Source organism: Tubulanus polymorphus, chromosome 10, assembly GCF_964204645.1.
Source record: "Tubulanus polymorphus chromosome 10, tnTubPoly1.2, whole genome shotgun sequence".
In the NCBI taxonomy this organism is placed as follows: Eukaryota; Metazoa; Nemertea; class Palaeonemertea; order Tubulaniformes; family Tubulanidae; genus Tubulanus; species Tubulanus polymorphus.
The window spans coordinates 13,547,689-13,565,816 of record NC_134034.1 but is presented as its reverse complement, the minus strand read 5'-3'; the positions used below and the strand labels follow the sequence as shown (position 1 = coordinate 13,565,816).

The following is an 18,128-nucleotide window of genomic DNA, read 5'->3' as shown; positions in this document are numbered from 1 at the left end:
AGCTAATGACGCATGGAAACGATGAAACACCAGAACCATGTTTCATGTTTCTCATAAACACAAACAACACTGGGAAACATAGAATCAAACATGTTTAATCTCGGACAATCATTTTGTCTCCGACGTGTGCATTGAGGTTTAAGCGTACCTCTAGAGGGGTCTAAATTCTGCAAACTTTGACTACAAAAGTTTCCGAAGGTGTGGTCTATAGCGAGTCAAGCAGTTCAAGGGCGGGTCTAAACTTTTTTTCGATGCTTCAGGCAGCCATTAATATCAACTGCCAAATATTCTTATTTCGATTCTTGTTTCATCCAGACTTTGTAAATGAGCTTATCGATGATTTTTGCGAAATAAATCCGTCCTAATTTCAGTAGGCTATTATGATTTCATCAATTTAATCGGCACAAAAGACACTTGAGTTACATTTTTTAATCAACTTTCAAAGACTTTTTTTCCTGGTTCGTAAAAATGTGCTATATGTGTTAGTATGCGTGTATCTAAGCATGGAAGTATTTTATTTGAATCAGCTGCACAAATACTAATAATACATGATCGTTTATAAAAAACTGACGCAGCTGCAAGGAATAAAAGATTAATTTGCTTTAAGTAATTTGTGAGGGAATTTAGGGAGAGGGGGGCAGATGGGAGGCAAGGAAAAGGGATATAGGGAAGATGAGGCAGAGGGATAGAATGGGGAAAGAAAACAAGAGAAGGGAGTGAGAGGGGAGGAGGGAAGAGCGAGGTGGAAGATAGACAGAGGGAGTGGAAGAACCAAGCAACCAGTTTATCTGGAAAAACCTCAGTGCGTCTACACCGCAGTGCAGTGTATGAATCAGTGATGGATATGCTGAATTGATTTGCGAGTGATCATTTTTTAAACAAATAGTTCAACAGCTGACGGCAAAGTTTGATTTTCAAGGTTTCACTTTAGTTTATTTCCGATGTTTTCAATGCTTAATGGTCAAATCTTAAAAAGCAGTAACGACCGTGGACCTGTATCTTGAAGAACAAAGGCCTACCTTTAAATCAGATATCAGAGAAAATGTTTAGAATCCGGAATCCAAAGTAAATCCATCTACTCCGATACGACTTCTATCTCTGATCTGAGGATGGTAAACTACAGATGACTGAACCCCAGCATCACTGGTCCAGATGACTGAACTCGAGCATCACTGGTCCAGATGATAACAGTGATGCAACAAAAGAATTGTGAACATCTGGTCTGAATTATCACTACTATATAAACATCGGTTATACAGATGTGGGTTGAAATTGACTTCATAGTTTACCCCCAAATATCCACAGTCAAATCAAACCCCTACACACAACTGTGGAACTGGGTTCAGAGTCAAATTAAACCCACGCAACTGTGGTTAAGTCAAGTTATGGGGTTGAGTTTCATTACAGAGACAATAATCATTGAACTAACCTCTGGTTCTATTGAAATTTGTCGCGAGAAGCAGCTAATCTACAACAATCTGAGGTTTATGTGTTATACGTCCATTGCTTATGACAGAAGACTGCAGCAGTACAGATCCAGCACAGATCCAGCACAGATCCAGCACAGATCCAATTAAAAATGTTGAGCACTTAAATTTTACATTGAGAGGATATTGAAATTCATTTCACCCTCCGCAACAAAAGCACTCGAAACTGTACGAGAGACTCCTCGACGAGATATCTCAAAACTCACGAGTGACCTCGAAGAGATATCTCAAAACTTAAGCTCGAAAACAAAAAGCCTGTGAAATATTGACAACTTTATAAAAAGAATTTTGAATTCACCACAGATCTATCGCAGATCTATCGCAGATCTACCGCAGATCTATCGCAGATCTATCGCAGATCTATCGCAGATCTATCGCAGATCTATCGCAGATCTATCGCAGATCTATCGCAGATCTATCGCAGATCTATCGCAGATCTACCGCAGATCTATCGCAGATCTATCGCAGATCTATGCGCACCTGGATGTATAATTCTAGTATTAGTAACAATTGAAAACTGTCTTTGTTGTTCGGGCATCGGTTATGAAGCAATTATCAACCGAGTCTCTTCCCCCTCATTAAACATGAAGATTGTCATCAATGATATCATTTCATTTTCTAATAATAGGTCTGCCTAGTTTTAAAGTTTAATTAGGCGTGGAAACAACGAGCCCGAATCCGGTCGACCGCGACAAATGGACTTTCATCACCTCCGATTCAATTCATCGATCGATAGCCAGAGGGCGATACTTGTTTCCAGAGAGTCTGGACGACCCTTTGACTCGCGATGGGCGTGTATTGGTTAAGCGAGTGAAGGTCCACCAGGTGTCACTAGTGTGCAGTAGGACATCAACCACTGTGGCAATAGAGGACTCCACTTGTGGCAAGTGAGGATCCACCAGGTGTCACTAGTGTGCAGTAGGACATCATCTATTATGGCAATAGAGGATTCTACTAAACATCAAGTAAGAATTCAATGAATCGATAATTAACTAATTTCGACAATGCACTCATGGCGCTATTTCAATTCGATACTTTTCCTGAAACAAAAACGAGGGTTTCTGTCCGTTTGAATAAACGTAAGAGTGGATTTAATCGGATGATATAACTGTATCAGCGGCCACAGCGCACAGGCCACATTCAGAGAATGATGATAAAGATATATGAATTCTCGACACGTATTACAGCTCATATAGACAGATATGTCAGTAGTCTGCCGAGGGCGGCGGCGGTGGCAGATTGCTGGAGCCAGCCAAACGTTATCGGTTAATCCGTTTTCTCAATAATGACCGTCGTCGACATCCATAAAATAGATCATAACAGATCCTACACGTCTATATACGTACAGGGGCTCGACCGACCGGGGATTCAGAGTTCTTCACTCACGGGATTAACGGCTTCACTTTCCTTCTTTCATCCCTCGCGCGCTCTAATCAGATCAGGAGGAATTTGTCTAATAATTGTGATTATATCGTTTTCAATGATTGATCACGCGTTCAGCGCCTCTTGGTACGGAGGTGAAGGTCATTTAGAGCCAGCTGGCCTATAAACATACGACTGAGCGAAGGTCGGTCCTAGAGCCCCGGTCGCCTGATGAACTTGAGAGCTGTCACCGCATTATGTGCAACAGTTTGAATTCATTCAACTCAAAGTCAAATTAAACCTGTACAACTGGACCCACAGTAACAGTGAACCCAAACAACTGTGGAACTGGACCAACAGTAAAACCTAACCCACACAACTGTGGAACTGGATCCAGAGTTAAATCCTACCAAAATACATGAATACATCATCTTTATGTATTTATGACCCTACCTATGTGAAACCAGGTCCAGCATATCAAAATGCACAACTCTGTTTTGTCATAAACCTCTAAATCCTACAATGCATCATTTTCTATGAAGTAATTAACCCTACTTACCCCGCTGAGGCTTTGAAGTTGACCTAACCAGGTTCCGAGTTCATCTGTTGAATCTTCAAAATCATAATCACTGTCAACTTCGACATCGCTTTGAGCTTTGTAAACATACTCGCAATCTGTATCCCTAAAATAATCAACAAATAACATAGTACAAGTTGGAATCATATTTTCAATTTCATGGGGCTTATGTGGATTTGGATTCTGAAGTGCTGGTATCAAATACTGAGTAAGTTTGTGAAATACAGTAGACTCTGTCTCTTACCGTGGTAAAGTTGAGACTGGTAAAATTCTACCCCGAGTTGGTGTCAAATACTGAGTAAGAGTTTGTGAAATACAGTAGACTCTGTCTCTTACTGCGGTATAGTTGAGACTGGTAAAATTCTACCCCGAGTTGGTGTCAAATACTGAGTAAGAGTTTGTGAAATACAGTAGACTCTGTCTCTTACTGCGGTAAAGTTGAGACTGGTAAAAATCTACCCCGAGTTGGTGTCAAATACTGAGTAAGAGTTTGTGAAATACAGTAGACTCTGTCTCTTACTGCGGTAAAGTTGAGACAGGTAAAATTCTACCCCGAGTTGGTGTCAAATACTGAGTAAGAGTTTGTGAAATACAGTAGACTCTGTCTCTTACTGCGGTAAAGTTGAGACTGGTAAAATTCTACCCCGAGTTGGTGTCAAATACTGAGTAAGAGTTTGTGAAATACAGTAGACTCTGTCTCTTACTGTGGTTAAGTTGAGACTTAAGCCCTGATTAACAGCTGAATTCAATTGCAAAAAAGAAGTCAAACTTTCTATACAGCCTAAAAATCAGGACATCCGATTAAAATTCCGGGAAACCATTTCATTAAACCTAGACAAAAAATTCGCATATTTTCTATAAGCCTCGAGGCAAAAAAATATGCTACAACGAGCCTATACGAACGCTAGAACTGTGAATGGGCATAAAACTTATACAACGAACAACAACAGTATTCATAAAATGCTATTACGTCTGTGTATGAATCAAAAATGTTTTGCAGGAAAATATCCTCATAATTTTTGTCCAACAAAAGACAAGTCACATACTTAGAGAGATAATATATCAGACTCATAGAATTCAAACCATCGTTACTGTACATGATTGTAACAGCCTTATTGGGTAAAAACAAATCCAGATCCCATCTGTACCGATTTAATCTTAACTACAAATATTTAACTCAAATTAAAAGAGGTTCGAGCAGCTTTAAAAGCATTTTCCGTTTAGAAGGCGTCTTTAAAGAATCAAGGAGTCGTAGGGACCCTGTAGGCTATATGAGCCCCAACTAAATTCACGGGCGGTGAATCGTAGGGACCCTGTAGGCTATATGAGCCCCAACTAAATTCACGGGCGGTGAATCGTAGGGATCCTGTAGGCTATATGAGCCCCAACTAAATTCACGGGCGATGAGTGGAAAAGTTCGAAAAGTTCTAACTGCCGATGAATACAATTATGACACTCTTCGACAGAATCAGATGATGAAGCCATATATTTGAAAGCTTTTCCGTTAAAAGCTGAGGCGAGATATCGGACCGACGACGGCGGACCATTACCAGAGATATCGGACCAATTGACAACCGACTATTACACGGTTGGCAATAATACAGCTTTATCGTAATGATTAAATATAACAATCTACGCCGTGCAGCCTATAAATCGTAATAAAGCAAATTGATTTCTCCGTCCCAGACCTCAATCTCAATAAGGTCAAAAGCTTCGCATCATCCATGATTTATTCACGTATAGAAAAAAAAAAGTTATTTTCCTAATGAAAAATATTATAGGCTAGCTAGGTCTATATATACAGCTAGACTGGCATTATTGCATTTATCTCATATCTATCAAAATATACCCCAAATACAAACGATTACATCGCCAACTAGTAGACTTTCCCTATTCCCTATTAACATCGATATACACAGATACATATATACATATAGGACTTGATAGCGTTAATGAGTCACAGCGCTATTCACCGGACTATTGATAATTCAAATTGAAAATATTTCTCCTATAAACCCTAGAAATTACGAAAAAAAATGAGTCGTTTCCTAAAGATTGACTCGAAGAGATTCTAGCATATTGAACACTCTTAATGTTATTTAAACAGCAGCAGAGCGCCGCGCAACTGGGACAGGTCTCCGCCTGTTTCTAGTAATGCGATGACACAGTATATACCGATAGTAGACTATCATTGATTCACCACTGACAGTAATTATTTCCTATCATCAGATGACAAACAGCGAGTGAGGGAGTGAGAGAGCGTAGAGCTATTGGGTCGTCGTATTTTTAATCGGGTGTTAATTCGACTGTTGGAATTTTATAGCCGACATTCCGTACATGACGATGATGATGATGACGATGATGATGATGATTCAAACATAGCTATGCACTGACACCACAAACACAAACCGTACAGTAGGCCCTATATATACATACGGTTTGTAATGCTGAAAAAACCATTACAAAAATATTATTACTCAGTGATAACTTTTAGCGTGAGTTTATGTGCAATACATCCCATCATCAATTTTGGCGTTTCAAATTCAATAACTGTGACAACTACTGCGGTGAACTGATATAAATCTCAGCGTAGAGTTAACAAATAAAAACCCACACTGTAAACATTTAGGCCTCTGAATGAAAGATAACTAAACATAGGCCTAGAGCCAAAGATGACAAGCCAAAGTCCGACCGATGAGCAATCTGTACATGAACCAGTTGACTCTTGTGGGGCTGATTGTGAAAGGCCTACCTAAAGTTAGTTATAATTTCACAGAGATATGTTTAGACCAAGTGAAGCAGTCGGGCCCAATCATCATCGCAATAATTACCTAAATTACAGCTACAGCGACTAATTAACTAATTAAGACTTTCACAGATAAGTGTGAAACCCCTATGTCAACATGCTGATCGATATCATTAAACATAATTAATATCAGGTCGATGACCAATTTACAAATTAAAGCCCTAATCTAGGACTGGAGCACACAGTGTCGTTACAAGTAGCCAACAGTGTAATCTATAGACCGACTCATATTCATTCTCAGGGGTGGAACTAAAAAAGATAATCTACACCAGGCGCGGATCTATGGGGCCTCACTTGAGACACTCAAAAATCTGAAATACCTCTCCTGAAGAAATATTTCAAAACTACTTTGAAAACTTTTGACATCCTAAACCAATGCCAAAAGCAAATCCATTCGGGGCCACCCTTTGACAGATCCAAAACCAATCGGAGCTACCCATTTTGATATCTCCAGAGCCAATTCTAGTCCACCCACTTGGAGCCACCCAGTAAAATCATCACTCAGGGGCAAAAAGCAATTCTATATGGAGTCACCCTCATATGTAAATGCAGCCAAAACCACCTTCTAATATTACCTGGAACCAAAACGAAGTCCATATGGAGCCACCCATATGTATCGGTGCAACCAAAAAATAAGTCCAACTGATGCCACCCTTTTATATTTTTGGAGCCAAAACTAAAGTCCACATCGTGCTTCCAGATAACCCTACTACGGATATACGTACCATTCAGTATCCGACCAACCGCAATCAGAATCGCAGGAATCAACGGAATCGACAGCAGCAGCAGCAGCAGTAGCAGCAGCAGCAGCGGTGGCTGTCGATTCTGACGAACGACGAACGACATTCATCTTGTTGATATTGTCCTCATCGCGGAAAACCTCGGGCGGGGGTAAAAATATAATATCCAGACTGCCCATCACGATTGATGATCCACGTACCAGTTTTTTTTTCGAAATTAAGGAGCTTATCGGTTGTAAAATATAGATCTCAAAGACATAATCAGCTCCTTAACGCTCCTGCGTTGATGATGATGCCGATGGTAGCATCACCTCTTCTTAAAAGATTGCTGCTGATCGGGCAAAATATTGAGAAATTCTGCTATTTCTAAACTACCACCTACACTGAGAATGACTCATCCTATATCCGACCTCTGACCCAGTGATACACAGGTGGCATAATATGGGCACCACCCACGTTTCCTAGCAGCTACGAAATTATGACTCATCATCTATGGCTGACAGATCCAGGAAATAATATCGATCAGTACTCCAGGCGCCAGACTCGACGTCGGTCGGATCAGAGCCCCCTGCCATCGACAGAATTCTCCCCCTCCTCATTTTACCCCCTTCAAAAACCCTAAATCGTTACTTACATGACTGCTGAGTTTAGTTTTCGACGGGTATTCGCGCTAATTTAAATCCATGACAAGTAATATCCGAGTTTTTTACCACCGCAAGGCGAAAATTAGTCATCACCAGCAGCGCCGGAGTCATGTTTTACTCGGGAGATTCTGCTCCAGACTGTGGCTGCTCTGTACTGAGATTCTGAACTGGCTGCTACCGACATCTGGCGATAGATTTACGAACTAAAACCAGAAATAAAAACATCCTCGGTTGCCGGGGTTTGATTGCAATCTCACACCGGCAGGCGAGGATGCAGAAATAGGGAAAATCGTCCAATATACGGCTACGAAGACAAATTTTGAAAAGTAATTAATAAATATATGGTAATTGAAGCGGTGCTGCAAAATTAGTATAATATCAGGCGGATAGTTGGGGGGCCTATATGAGAATTTGCAAGATTGTTTGCCAGCAGTGCGGCCGAGCTGGTAGAATTTAGGGTGTAATAGCTGAGAACGAGCCAAAAAGCGAATTAATTTACTGAAGATAATCACTCTAAAATGTTCATTCAGTTTGGGCGAAAGATTGAGCTGATAAATGCTACATGACTTCATGGACACGACGAAGATGTTGAATAAAGACTGATTGAATTTATGCAGCGAATTTCGCGTGCGTATAGATGGCGCGCAAATAAAAAAAATAGTAAAATTGAAATTTAAATATCATTTTCCTTTGTCCTTATCATAATTTTCACCGAAGCGATAGCAAATATTTGAATTATCGATTCGATTTTAGAAAATGTAGTTCATCGCCGAGCGAGGCGTTCGGATTCGCCGGAGATTACCGACGCCGGTTCGGGTTTCTACGGCTGCTACGCCGGAGATCACCGAACGTTAACGAGCGACCGCCCAGATTTATGAGTGACGTCACTGCCTCTACTACTACGCGCAGAGTGTAGCGTAGTAAAACCAGGAAGCGCGTCAAACAGGGATTTCCCAGTTCAATCGCAGTTCAAAAATGGATATTTTATTTAGATTGACGATTCTTACATCTTTCATAACGTCGGGTAAGTTTGATCTATATTCTATAATATCATCTCGTCTGTTATCGTGATGTATCAATGTTTTATTTGAGTTTCCCGAATGATTGTCCAGTTGAAATCTGCGGATCTTCGAGTGGTAGGTTAGTCTGTGCGGTGTACGTCGAGTCACCGTGCACTAGCCCAACACCGTTGCCAAGATCCAGGAATTTGAACTAAATGTAAAATCTATGTTTAATTGTTATGACGTTTTCGACATAGAAGCTTTTGATTTGTAGTTAGTTTTTAGCCTCCTATAAAGATAAACCATTTTCTTTTAAAAAATGGCATTTAAATGGCTTTTAAAATCATGGCAAATGTCCGCTATCTCAATTTCTCAATCGACAATCAATCAATCTACTATTCTGCCTTCTAAATATTCATATTTTTGACGTGATATTGAGACTGTTTTGAATTTATGAATTGCTGATGAAAATTGCTTGAGAACATATTTTTAAATTTCGTTTGGTTTGAGCAAAAACTTATTCTCCCACTTTATTACTCATTCTTCAAGGTATTTCAGGTTCCATGGTTGTCACTAAGGCAGTCTTACTGCCAAATTTTCAAAAATAGAACAAAAAGTCTCGAAATTTTTCTAAAAAGTCCTGGCAAGTCCTTGCATATTTCATTTTGTTGGTTGTTAGGCCCTCTTGCCTTGTTCAGAAAAGATGTTGGTTTATTCTGAATTTCATGTTGGGTCTTTTAAGTACCTAATTTTGCTAATGAAAGCACATGATCGCCAACAACCTTCTGTCAATATTTGATGTGGGCCAGGTCCTTGTTCTCGTGGAAGCCTTGTCCGAGATGCCCTCGGGGCGCGATGACTTAATCTATGAAGTAATTCTAGGTTGGCGTAACCTAAACTTTACCATTATGATTGTATACCACTCTCTTCTGTAAAGAGAGAGCCCGGGGCAAATTTGGAACACTTGAAAAGTTTGAATATGGACCCAAAATGGGAGAGAAGTGGTCAGTTTGTTCAGTTAAAATCGAGTTTTGTTTGCTTACATGTTGACCATTGATCTATGTGGGATTAAAGGTTTCGAAATAGCGAATTCGTGTTCTGTACTTTATGAGAAAGTTTTTACGAGGTCCTTCGGGTTCTTTTCCTTTGTATTGTAACACGTTCGACAAATTTTTAATGCACAATGAATGTCGTGATTTCCCCCTCGGCCTACGGGTTGACGAGGGCTGATCGAGAACTGTGTAGGCTGTTTTCGATTCCAGTGTGAAAAGTAATATTTTTCTTCCTAGAATCATTTAAATGAAGGATCAATCGAGACTTATGTCCAAAGTGGTCTTAAATCTGAGACCGCTCTTAAGTTCGCGCTAGTCCTGAAAATCCTGGAAAAGTTATCGAAATCAACGTTAGGAAAAGTTATATGAAATTTGTTTGTTTGAAGCTATGAGAAAGCTAGATGGAATTTTGGAATTTATGATCTTGATAGTTTTTTCGTGCGGTTGATTAGTCTGTAGGTCAAGTATTAGCTTTCTGCTTTTGTGAGTATTGAGCGCATAATCATAACTCATTTAGTAGTTATGGAATTTGAACATTTGGTCGTGGAAAAATCAAAGGCCGCGAATAGAACAAATAAGTTCTCAAGGGAAAGTTTTGACGCAGATTTAACGGTTGACAGGTTCAGCTATTTAGTCCTGTCTGACCTGATGTGTGACTGTGCGAGACATTGCAGTGAAAATAACCAGTGTGAGAGTCTATTGACATTACAGCATTTATTGTTATATGAGTCTGCTGTTAGTAAACAATAGGGGTGTGTGTGATGAGACCAGTCCAGGATCAACAGCTCTTCTTATTCAACAATAGGTCACCAGCCCTCGCCCCATGGCCATAAAACGCTGTGTTGTTTAACTTCTTAATAACGACAAGAAAAATTTGAATTAAAATTAAAATGATAATTTATTGTTTATAAACACTTCAAGGTAAATGATCTTGATGGTTTATTTTCTAAAAATATATCAGCTTAGTGTAGTGGTGCCAGCTCAAAGGCCAAAAGATAACCACTCAAAGTCACTCTTCTAAAGTAATTGGTTCCTCTGGGTTTTGCAACTAATAATAGCTTTAGCCATGATAGCTCAGTTGAGCCTAAAACCTGTAAAATGAAATAACCATGTATTTTACTCCGGTCGAAACTATTGACTTCGAAGCACAAAAGTGATCTTGAATATTGAGATTGTTCTGATAGATTGCCAGATTGGCTATAGGCCTAGAACCGAGAAGAGCTTCCGAGATCTCTAAGTCTGAATTTGTTAGATATCCCGGCATATGACAGACAGGCTATATTAAGTCTCTATGCTGTAATTGACCGATGTGATAAATAGTTAAACATCTCACAAACTGTCAACGGCTCTAATTAACATGTCTACCACACTATCTATTAAACGATGCTGGTGATCTAATATCTCGTTATTCACAAGTAAGTGTTGTTTTCATTTGAATTCACGTCTGTTGATTTTTCACACATTTGTCGATCTTCAAAGCCCCATCTTTCAATCAATAACTACACGAATAGTCCCACCAGAGATAGGCCCACCAGAGATAATCCCCGCTAATAAGTTAATTCGTTTATTACCTAATCACCGATAAACCGGATTAATTAGTGGGTCCGTAATTATTGAATTAAACCCACTCGATTAATACTTGAACTTTCCTGAACAATCGGTCGTCATCCCCAGGCTGGAGTTGCGCCGATGATGATAATTTAGTATTAAAGATGATTCAAGATGTCCGCCTAGTCACACTTCCTTTCTATATACGCCACTATTAAAAATTCATCTGTTCACGCTTTATTGTTGTCGCGCTCATTAAGACCCCAGGCCTATAGTCTTGTTCTTTGTTACGAGCTCCTTTGTGTTTGAGAGAGCTAAACCTTTTTGTTCTTCTACAGCAACTAGCCTCTAGGATTTCTGAGGTCTCATTATATAGGCACCATCCCCGGGAGGAGGCTTTGTCCGCGTAGGTCTATATAAGTATTCGGTCATCGTCTGTCAGGGAGCCGTAGGGTGTGGCCTTATTTGGACCCGGTTGAGAAATTGGATCAATCGTAACATCTGTGCCGCATCTCGGAAGAGGTTTAATCCGGCTCGCTGAGTTTGTGTCACGCGGTGTCAATTTCACGCTGACTTGTGAGAAAATGTCTAATAATAATAGACTCCTCTTCACACTGATTCAACTGACAGGTTGTTCAACTGTTCATTCTCTTTTCATTCTTATATTTTTTTACAAATTGCCTTAGTATATCAGATGAAACGTCAGTGAATTCCATTAATTTTGTTGGGTTTTTTCGGATAGGCTTTCCAAGATCCCTGATTGTCAACTCGGAGAGATATTTACAGCAGTCCCAACACACTACCGAGATCCCTGATTCTCAACTCGGTGAAATATTTACAGCAGTCCCAACACGCTACCGAGTTCCCTGATTCTCAACTCGGTGAAATATTTACAGCAGTCCCAACACGCTACCGAGTTCCCTGATTCTCAACTCGGTGAAATATTTACAGCAGTCCCAACACGCTACCGAGTTCCCTGATTCTTAACTCGGTGAAATATTTACAGCAGTCCCAACACACTACCGAGTTCCCTGATTCTCAACTCGGTGAAATATTTACAGCAGTCTCAGCACACTACCGAGTTCCCTGATTGTCAACTCGGTGAAATATTTACAGCAGTCCCTCCCTGATTTTCAACTCGGTGAAATATTTACAGCAGTCCCAACACACTACCGAGTTCCCTGATTCCCAACTCGGTGAAATATTTACAGCAGTCCCAACACGCTACCGAGTTCCCTGATTCTCAACTCGGTGAAATATTTACAGCAGTCCCGACACGCTACCGTTGAATAAGTTCGGATTTTGGATTCATGGAAGTGCGTGCGTATAGAAGTGTTTCCATCTACCCTTGAGTGTTCTATGCATAGTTGTGATCGAATAAAGACCTCCCCTAAAGCCACTGATTTATGTTTATGTGACAGATTGTCAACTGTTGACTCATTTTCTACAGTAGAAACGTCTTCTATCATTAGCAAATATTTGCGTAGCTTGTCAAGAATTTTTTTTAAAACTCATATTCCAGTTAAGGTCCTGCATTGTCGCGGCCCCGGACAATATGGCGTTAGATTTAGTTTTGAATACGGGGTCATGTCTGTACGGAAATGTGGTCCAGAAGCTCTGACCTCACTGACATTTGCGGCGCAAGACAAATCAATAACAGTGCATATATGGACATCTAGTGAGAGTGAAGGGTCAAATCTAGTATTATAGATAGTTATGGTCTGTTCGTGATCGCTGTGGTGTCTTGGAGATCTATTCCGGTCAATATTCATCAGATATCTCGCTATATACCGATGAACAGAGTCGTGGGCTGAACATACAACGGTGTTTAGTCTACAGCGTTAGATAATAAACACATAATACGAGAAAGGACAGACGATTGTTTGAGAACGAAGTTTGAGAAGGTGTTGGAGAGACTAGTAAGAAGAATGAGGAAATATTGGAGAGACTAGTAAGAAGAATGAGGAAATATTGGAGAGACTAGTAAGAAGAATGAGGAAATATTGGAGAGACTAGTAAGAAGAATGAGGAAATATTGGAGAGACTAGTAAGAAGAATGAGGAAATATTGGAGAGACTAGTAAGAAGAATGAGGAAATATTGGAGAGACTAGTAAGAAGAATGAGGAAATATTCATTTAACTTTCTCACCCTCTTTCCATTCTGCTCTCTTTCTCTCTCTCTATCTTCATTTCCATTGTCAAGGCGTAAGAGGTGGCGAGAGAAGAGAGAGAGAGAGAGAGAGAGAGAGAGAGAGAGAGAGAGAGAGAGGAGAGAGAGGGAGAGAGAGGGAGAGAGAGGGAGAGAGAGGGAGAGAGAGGAAGAGAGAGGGAGAGAGAGAGGGGGAGGGGAGGGGGAGGGGGAGAGAGGGAGAGGGGGAGGGGAGGGGAGGGGAGGGGGAGGGAGGGAGGGAGGGAGGGAGAGAGGGAGAGAGAGAGAGAGGAGAAGATGAGAAAGCTGGACACGGAGCGCAGAATAAAGATGGTGACGTCATCCCTCTCACAGTCACTCACTCACGCTGGCGACGTGTGTAGTATCTCGTAGTACTACACTTTTACAACCGGTTGGTTTTATGTCCATCTCTCTCTCTCTCTTTCTCAGTCGTTCATTGCTGCTGCTGCTGCTGCTGCTGCGATGATTAGCGGTAAAAACCGACTAGTCGTTGATTTCTCCTTGGAGAGTCGTTTTCTCCTCTGCAGTCGCCGTCCGTGCGTCTGCTGTCGCTGCGATGACTCATACAAACATCCGCTACGACTATTAGATAACTCAAAACTGCATCAGTCACCTTCATTAACAAATAGTCAGGGTCCTTACGACGCCCTGATTCCTTTAAAAACTGCTTCTTAACAGAAGAATGTTTTTAAAACGTGCTTTAAACTTCTCTAATTTCAGAAAAATGCCCAAAACTCTTTCTAACCAAATTAGAAACTAAATACCACTGAATTACCCTCTAACGAGTTTGTCAAACACAGGTATTGGTTTAATAGACTGGTATTAACTTGAACCGGGGAGGGTGGGGGTCTGTTAACTCAATTGAAAATTAATTGATCGTGGTCACCGTATTAGCCTTTCTCTCGTAAACCCCGCACCCCACCCGGTCATAGTTACACAACACTGATGAAAAATAAAATGCCATAAATTCAGAAGTAGATGTATCGTGGTTGCCGGCTGTTTTTACGCACCAGCTATTCGTCAGATCATTTTTAAACGATGCCCGCACACGCGAGCGCGTGGCTGTATCTGTTCATCATGTTTTATTCATGTCCCTCTCAGTTCTCTCTTAGTTTGCGGAAAATTGTCGTAGCGCGTGCAAAGAAACGTGCGAACCGGATTGCGTGTGCGGGGATTCTAATGGGTAAACAAATTGCTCGCGTGCGGCCCCGCCCGCGTCCGGACAAAATACTCACATCCGTAATCTAATGATTTCAGGCGTTCATTTGAAAAGGGTACGATTTCGCAGGAATTGTTGTTCTCAAAATAAGTGAAAAGGGGGCGCTGCTTCCGGAACGGTGTTTTTTGGATTAATTGTAATTAATCAAAAAACACCGTTAACGACCTAAGAATATTTAGTAAAACCGTCAGATCTTGAATACAGAATGTACTCAGCAATAAGCTTCATGGGATATTATCACTCGTGCAGTTATACACAATGCCAGATAAAGTACATATAAGTGTCTCTTATATGTGTGTGTTTGAAAATGCTTAAAAAACATAAATGCATAAAATAAAAGAGCTATTGTGTGTGTGGGGGATTGAAAACTATCAATTTCTTCCTCCTCTCCATATATATATATATATATATATATATATATATATATATATATGGAGAGGAGGAAGAAATTGATAGTTTTCAATCCCCCACACACACAATAGCTCTTTTATTTTATGCATTTATGTTTTTTAAGCATATATGTATATATATATATATATATATATATATATATATATATATATATATATATATATATATATATATATATATATATATATATATATATATATATATATATGTACCGGTATATGAAATGCCAATTCTCCCATTCATTATTGCAAATCATGTATCATGGGCTCTGAAATACGATAAACAAACTTCAGTCCAAACACGCGACATTCACCGTACTAAAACGTTTTTGGGGAAAGTTGCGGGGAGCTGCGTTTACACGGGACTGGGGGCTAACTCGGGGCTAACTCGGTTAACCTCTATTAAACCAGCCCCTGGTGTCAGAACTGGAAACATTAAGACAAATAGCACTTGCAGATTAACTAGAATTTATCAAAATTACTCAAGCTAGTCTCCTGATATTCAGGACCTCTCTCAAAATATTTCTAATCTGGGTTCATTCTTCGGCTGCCTTTTTTCACCCTGTGTCCTGTAACTAGTTAGTAACTAGTAAGGCGTCACAGTTGATGGATATTGCGGTGTATATCTTCAACAGATGCTAGTGTCTTATGTCCAGCACGGATGCGTGTATCAATAATTAAATGATTTTCCTATTGATCGACTGTTGATATGATGCGATTGCATTATTTATTAGTATAGTTCCATCAAATTCATAAAGTATGACACGTAGACCTTATTGTAATGTGTGAGAAGAACCTGAAACAACCAGACCTCTCCCACTTGCCTGGCAACAACAATAAAACTGTGTGAAGCGCTCGCATTGGAAAACATCCATTCATACAAGTGACATGAAATATTAAATAACTTAAACGAAATATCATGAAAGTTTTGTAAATACATTTTTAGGTCTTCGCAGTCTTTGTTTACTGCCTTATTATAGGCCCGTGATGATATCATCTGATACAGGGACTAAATTGCTTGTGAGGAAGGAACTTGGGCTCAAGTCTCGCGATGTCATCGGGTTCAAATCCCTGTGAGGGAGGATGTGTCTACTAGGACAGGGGTTTGTACTGTGACTGAGTCTCATGATGTCGTCAGGTTCAAATCCCTGTGAGGGAGGATGTGTCTACTAGGACAGGGTTTGTACTGTGACAGTGTCTCTTAATGTTATCTGGTGTTTACTAGGACAGGCGTCAAGGCTGGATATGTATTTTGGATAACATTGATGAAAATGAAAGTTTAAACACCGGGCAGGCAGTATTAATATAAATATTTAAATGTATCAACGCTGGTTGACAAGCGTTGATATTACTATATTACAATATGGCACCAGGGTTGTGTAAATTATGAGTAGGTACTGTGTGTGTGGTGGTGGTCGATCACTCTCACTCTCTGTATTATTGACTGTAGTTAAATCAATGCTAATTCCCAACAACCACTATATATATATATACAACCTCCCTCACTGCCTCTCTCCCTCACTGCCTCCCTCCCTCACTGCCTCTCTCCCTCACTGCCTCCCTCCCTCACTGCCTCCCTCCCTCACTGCCTCCCTCCCTCACTGCCTCCCTGCCTCACTGCCTCCCTGCCTCCCTCCCTCACTGCCTCCCTCCCTCACTGCCTCCCTCCCTCACTGCCTCTCTCCCTCACTGCCTCCCTCCCTCACTGCCTCCCTCACTGCCTCCCTCCCTCACTGCCTCCCTCCCTCACTGCCTCCCTCCCTCCCTCACTGCCTCCCTCCCTCACTGCCTCCCTCCCTCACTGCCTCCCTCCCTTTCTCCCTCACTGCCTCCCTCACTGCCTCCCTCCCTCACTGCCTCCCTCCCTCACTGCCTCCCTCACTGCCTCCCTCCCTCCCTCCCTCTATTCCAATCTCTCACTCTACCACACAGACAGGTTTATACAAATTTATGGCCTGTTTGCTAATAGGTAATTTCCTGTTTTAACTGTCGTGAACGAAATTCTTCGAATAAATAATCTCCGTCTGTTCTATAAGCCGTTCCGCGATTATTGCTACAAAATAATTTCATTTTTGGTTAAAGCCTATCGGTCAAATCGCGAGTAAGCCTGAGGCATCCAGTCGTGGAGCCTCGGGCTTTCGGTCGTCATCATTTATTATAAAGCCTTCTTAGTTATTTTAATCTTTGAAACTTTTCCACAATACCTCAGGCCCTGACTTCACATAGCTCGGTAGAGTTTTACAACATTTCTATAGCGGTGATTTTACTTTATTCAATCTAATTTCTAAAGTTCGACCTTTAATCCCATTCAGCGTTGTTCAGACTGTGAAACACGGAGCCCGGTTTCGATTAGGTCTTTTCTATGAAATGAGCCCTTTGAACGCGCAAGATTTTTGTGTTGCGAAGAATTGTGAAGTTTAGTTAAAGATTTGTCCGTCTCAACCGGCCATCTCAACCGGCCATCTCAACCGGCCATCTCAACCGGCCATCTCAACCGGCCGTCTCAACTGGCCGTCTCAATCGGCCGTCTCAACCGGCCGTCTCAACCGGCCGTCTCAACCGGCCATCTCAACCGGCCATCTCAACCGGCCATCTCAACCAGCCATCTCAACCGGCCATCTCAACCGGCCATCTCAACCGGCCATCTCAACCGGCCATCTCAATCGGCCACTCAACCGGCCATCTCAACCGGCCATCTCAACCGGCCATCTCAACCGGCCATCTCAACCGGCCATCTCAACCGGCCATCTCAACCGGCCATCTCGGCTTATTGTGTCACGCAGTAGTGTGTCCTGTATCAGGTATACATGACTCACCCTTCCTTTCTAGTCTAGCTAGTCTATTACCGGTGACCAATTCAAGCCGAAGTCATTATTTCAGTGAAATGATGTCTCCCCAGACTCTCGGTACTTATATTACTCACGACCATTACCTGTCTATTAAACTGTGTTTGTCCGGTGCTTTAGTACTGACTGTCAGTAGAGTTACCTAATAATAAAGTCTGTTGAATTAATTACAATCAGTGGAATACATTCTTCCTAGCTGTATATACGACTGGATTACACACCCTATTCCACAGTTGTAGGTCGACTCTGGACCCAGTTCCACACTT

The 18,128-nt window shown here is 41.1% G+C and overlaps 2 protein-coding genes across 3 annotated transcripts in view; one reads left to right on the top strand and one right to left on the bottom strand.

The window, feature by feature from the left end:
• LOC141911509 (uncharacterized) overlaps nt 1-7,762 on the bottom strand; it is a 47,303-nt gene extending 39,541 nt beyond the window's left edge. The window contains exons 1-2 of one of the 2 annotated variants that reach the window (XM_074802487.1): nt 7,607-7,762; nt 3,409-3,532 (exon numbers count right to left, since the gene is read on the bottom strand). In XM_074802487.1, coding sequence (XP_074658588.1) covers nt 3,409-3,532; nt 7,607-7,608 — 126 coding nt within the window. In that variant the 5' untranslated portion in view covers nt 7,609-7,762. Of the gene's footprint in view, nt 1-3,408; nt 3,533-6,957; nt 7,373-7,606 lie in introns of those variants that run through there. The other variant, XM_074802486.1, reaches the window with a different exon arrangement.
• Nucleotides 7,763-8,528: 766 nt separating this feature from the next.
• LOC141911683 (uncharacterized) overlaps nt 8,529-18,128 on the top strand; it is a 29,904-nt gene continuing 20,304 nt past the window's right edge. The window contains exon 1 of the mRNA XM_074802685.1: nt 8,529-8,640. Within this exon, the coding sequence (XP_074658786.1) occupies nt 8,592-8,640 (49 nt within the window). The 5' untranslated portion in view covers nt 8,529-8,591. The remainder of the gene's footprint in view (nt 8,641-18,128) is intronic.